The sequence below is a fragment of the Trachypithecus francoisi genome, unplaced genomic scaffold, assembly GCF_009764315.1.
Source record: "Trachypithecus francoisi isolate TF-2019V2 unplaced genomic scaffold, Tfra_2.0 Lachesis_group1, whole genome shotgun sequence".
Taxonomy (NCBI): domain Eukaryota; kingdom Metazoa; phylum Chordata; class Mammalia; order Primates; family Cercopithecidae; genus Trachypithecus; species Trachypithecus francoisi.
In genome coordinates, this window is record NW_022681454.1 from 147,880,581 (window position 1) to 147,885,691 (window position 5,111).

Consider the following 5,111-nt stretch of genomic DNA (forward strand, 5'->3'; position numbering starts at 1 on the left):
GAGCTGAGATCCGGCCACTGCACTCCAGCCTGGGCGACAGAGCGAGACTCCGTCTCAAAAAAAAAAAACAAAAAAAAAAAACAAAAAACAAAAAAACAAAAACAAAAACAAAAAAAAGTTAGCCGGGCGAGGTGGCGGGTGCCTGTGGTCCCAGCTACTCGGGAGGCTGAAGCAGGAGAATGGCGTGAACCCGGGAGGCGGAGGTTGCAGTGAGCTGAGATCCGGCCACTGCACTCCAGCCTGGGTGACAGAGCAAGACTCCGTCCCAAAAAAAAAAAAAAATTCTCCTTAAGAAAGAAGGCAGGCATAAAAAACCATGAACCGCTTTTCTGAGCATCCGGCAAGATGGCAGAGGTAGAGCAAAGAAGAAGCGGACCTTCCGCAAGTTCACCTACCGCGGCGTGGACCTGGACCAGCTGCTGGACATGTCCTACGAGCAGCTCATGCAGCTGTACAGTGCGCGCCAGCGGCGGCGGCTGAACCGTGGCCTGCGCCGCAAGCAGCACTCCCTCCTGAAGCGCCTTCGCAAAGCCAAGAAAGAAGCTCCTCCCATGGAGAAACCAGAGGTGGTGAAGACGCACCTCCGAGACATGATCATCCTCCCGGAGATGGTGGGCAGCATGGTGGGCGTCTACAACGGCAAGACCTTCAACCAGGTGGAGATCAAGCCCGAGATGATTGGCCACTACCTGGGCGAGTTCTCCATCACCTACAAGCCCGTCAAGCACGGCCGGCCCGGCATTGGAGCCACCCACTCCTCCCGCTTCATCCCTCTCAAGTAGTGGCTCAGCTAATAAAGGCGCACCTGGCTCCAGTCAAAAAAAAAAAAAAAAAAACCAGGAACCACTATTGTGGTCACTCCTGCTAAAGTATTTCTCCAGTGAACTTTGGGCTATTTATTTCCTTCCTGTAATATGTTCTACTGTGCTTTAAATAAAAATGAAGATATGAAAGTTGGAGAAGGAATGGATCAGGAATTCTGGTAGGCAGGTGAGGTTGAAACAACAGGGGAGCTCTTGAAGGTAACTTTGGAAGCAGTCTCATCAGCCTGGGACAGCAGCATATGCAAGAAGGGCAATATGGGATGAGGAACCTATTCAAGAAGTCTAGCCAAAAAGATTCAGAATTCAAGCAGAGTTAAGTAAAAGATATAAGGCACCAGCAGTAAGCAGGATCTTCACACCTGGGAATTTTTACATGCTTAGGGAAAGGACTGAATTCTCCAACCTGGCCTGAGTTTGCCATGGAGGTCAGTGGAGTATCTGGCTGAAAGGAAGAGAGTCGCAGCTTCTGATGTAAACTAATCCTGACAAGATGTTGAGGACTGGGTACCTGACAGAGTTTCTAAAATGTTGGAGCCATGTGTATTCTTCCGAGGGTTATCTAACTATACTGGAAAATACAGAATGAGTTGAAGAAAGCATTTTACCTGAATCTAGGGAAAATCAGTGTTACAAAGTGGCACTAATGTTCAGCAGATCAGTTAGAATGGTTTGGTTGTAAATAATTAATAAAATCTACTCAGACTATGAATAATAAAAAAATGAGGAAATTTACTATGTCATACAACAAGGAAGCTCAGAGATAGGACAGAGTTGACTGATGCAGTTGTATTACAATGTCATGAAGGATCCAGGATTCATCCATCCCTTTACCCTACCCTATTCTTGGTAACAGCTTTGTCTTCAGGCAGTAGCAAGATAACTGCAGAAATTCTTTTAACTCAGCCATGCCAGTATGCAGAGGAAGAAGATCACTCTTAGGAGTAAGAAAGTATTTCTACTTTTTTCTTTTTTTTGAGTCAGAATTTCGTTCTTGATGCCCAGGCTGGAGTGCACTGGCACAATCTTGGCCCACCATAACCTCTGCCTCCTGGATTCAAGCAATTCTCCTGCTTCAGCCTCCCGAGTAGCGGGGATTACAGGCATGTGCCACCATGCCCGGCTAATTTTGTATTTTTAGTAGAGACGGGGTTTCTCCATGTTGATCAGGCTGGTGTCTAACTCCTGACCTCAGGTGATCCACCTGCCTCGGCCTCCTAAAGTGCTGGGATTACAGGCGTGAGCCACCGCGCCCGACCGCAAGAAAATATTTCTAAGAATACTGCACAGTTGGCCACACTCCTACTCTAAAACCAATTACTGCCAAGGGGATGATAGAACAACCAGAATTGGATTAGACTAGTTATCTGAGGTGGAATAAATGACAGGGAGTCAACTACTTATACTCAATAAAACTGGCCGGGCATGGTGGCTCATGCCTGTAATGCCAGCACTTTGGGAGGCTAAGGTGGGTGGATCACTGGAGGTCAGGAGTTCAAGACTAGCCTGACCAATGTGGTGAAACTCTGTCTCTAATAAAAATACAAAAATTAGCCAGGCGTGGTAGCACATGCCTGTAATCCCAGCTACTCAGGAGGCTGAGGCAGGAGAATTGCATGAACCCAGGAGATGGAGGTTGCAGTAAGCCAAGATTGCGCCACTGCATCCAGTCTGGGTGACAAAGCAAGATTCCATCTCAAAAAAAAAAAAAATTGAATTTTACTTGTATTGGGATTTCCTTAAATTTCCCTTAAGTTGTCTATAACTTATTAATTATTGACTGATATTACTGGAGATGTCAGTCAATATTCTTTGCTCATCTGTCTTGGTAAAGAACTATATGCTTGGCCGGGCATGGTGGCTCACGTCTATAATCCCGCACTTTGGGAGGCCGAAGCGGAAGGATCAAGTGAGCCCAGGAGTTTGAGACTGGCCTAGGCAACATGATGAGACTCCTCCTCTACCAAAAAAAGGAAAAGAAAATTAGCTGAGCATGGTGGCATGTGCTTGTAGTCCAAGCTGCTCAGGAGGCTGAGGTGGGAGGATCACTTGAGCCCGGGAAGTCAAGGTTGCAGTGACTTGTGTTCCCTCCACTGCACTCCAGTCTGGGCAACAGAGTGAGACCCGTCTTTAAAAAAAACCTCTATTTTTTTCCCCCTCCAAGCTCTGAAGTCCTAAGATGCTACTGTCTATAACCTAAAAGGAAACAGATTTCTGAGTCTTTGGCTTGTAAACTAAATTTATGAAGTGATAAAAAACTATCTGGGAGATAAATAAATGAACATGAACTATGGCATACACAGATGAAACAGTCTAGTCACATGTAATTTGGTATGATTAAGATTCAGAATTAATTATTTAAATACTTACTTGTACTCAAGGGGCAGAGGGTGTCCGAGGGGTCATTGTGACAAAGTTAAATTTGTAAAAAAATTTTACATTGTTAAATTTTCAAAGTTAATCTTTTAAAGTTGTAGTTAAATTATGACATTTGAATTTATAATAAAGACTGCAAACAGGACCAGCCTGGCACAGTGGCTCACGCCTGTAGTCCCAGCGCTTTGGGAGGCCGAGGAGGGTGGATCACTTGAGGTCAGGAGTTCCAGACCAGCCTACCAAAAGGATGAAATCCCATCTCCACTAAAAATAACAAAAGTTAGCCAGGCGTGGTGGTAGGTGCCTGTAATCCCAGCTACTCGGGAGGCTGAGGCAGGAGAATCTATTGAACCCAGGAGGCAGATGTTGCAGTGAGCCAAGATCATGCCATTGCACTCCAGCCTGGGCGATAGAATGAGACTACATCTCAAAAATATATATATAATAATAAAAAGACTACAGAACCAAGAAATTAAGGGGTGATGAGTAGTTGTTCATTGAGAGATGACAAATGGTATCTTTCAGGTGAAGTCACGGTGTCCATCCGTTGGCATGCCTACCTTTCACTCTGGAAGGAAGTCAAGAGGTTAAAGAAGTTTGAGTCCCCCCAGAGATCACTATTTCCAGGCACCTAAATTCACTAGCGAATTTGTGTCTTTACTGGGGCAGGCCAAGCCAAAGGCCAAGCTAAAGTGTTGACAGAGCTATGAACTATTAAACAGTGCAAAATTCCTGAATGAAAGCACCAAAAATAATTTTGTAAGGGAGTTTATTTTTTCACAAACTCTGAGTGTACAAATTCTAAAGTGAAAGAAACAATAAAATATAAGGACCCGCCAGGCTCTGTGGCTCACGCCTATAATCCCAGCACTTTAGGAGGCCAAGGCAGGCCGATTGCCTGAGGTCAGGAGTTTGAGACCAGCCTGGCTAGCATGGTGAAACCCCATCTCTACTAAAAACACAAAAATTAGCCAGGCATGGTGGTGCACACCTGTAGTCCCAGCTACTCGGGAGGCTGAGGCAGAAGAATTGCTTGAACCTGGGAGGTGGAGGTTGCGGTGAGCCGAGATCATGCCACTGCACTCCAGCCTGGGTGACAGAGCAAGACTGTGTCTCCTAAAAAAAAAAAAAAAATATATATAATATATATATATATATATAGAAGATCTGGCCAGGCGTGGTGGCTCATGCTTGTAATCCCAGCATGTTGGGAGGCCGAGGCAGGCGGATCACCTGAGGTCAGAAGTTTGAGACCAGCCTGACCAACATGGAAAAGCCCCGTCTCTACTAAAAATACAAAATTAGCTGGGCGTGGTGGCACGTACCTGTAGTCCCAGCTACTTGGGAGGCTGAGGCAGGAGAATAGCTTGAACCCAGGAGGCGGACGTTGCAGTGAGCCAAGATAGCACCATTGCACTCCAGCCTAGGTGACAAGAACAAAACTCTGTCATACTAAGACGGGCATTTCAGTTATTTCCATCTTTTGCCTATTTCAAATAGTGCTGCTATGAATATTTGTGAACAAGTTTTTGTATGAATACTTATTTTCTTTTTTTCCTTTTTCTTTCTTTTTTTATTCTGAGACAGGCTGTCACTCACTGTGTTGCCCAGGCTGGAGTGCGGTGGCACTATCATGGCTCACTGTAGCCTTGACTTCCCCTGACTCAGTGATCCTTTCACCTCAACCTCCTGAGTAGCTGGGACTATAGGCATGTGCTAACATGCCCAGCTAATTTTTGTACTTTTTGTAGAGACACGATTTCACCATGTTGCCCAGGCTGGTCTTGAACTCCTGGGCTCAAGCGATACCCTGCCTTGGCCTCCCAATGTGCTGGGATTACAGGCATGAGCCACTGTACCTCGCCTTATTTTCAATTCTTTAGGGTACATATATCCAGGAGTGGAATTGCTAGG

At 45.6% G+C, this 5,111-nt stretch overlaps 1 protein-coding gene across 1 annotated transcript; it reads left to right on the plus strand.

The window, feature by feature from the left end:
* Nucleotides 1-320: 320 nt before the first annotated feature.
* On the plus strand, nucleotides 321-836 carry LOC117084960 (40S ribosomal protein S15-like; the record flags this gene model as incomplete). Its single annotated transcript, XM_033213343.1, has 1 exon — nucleotides 321-836. A coding segment is annotated over one exon (462 nt), but the record flags the coding sequence as incomplete, so codon positions are not given.
* Nucleotides 837-5,111: the final 4,275 nt, after the last annotated feature.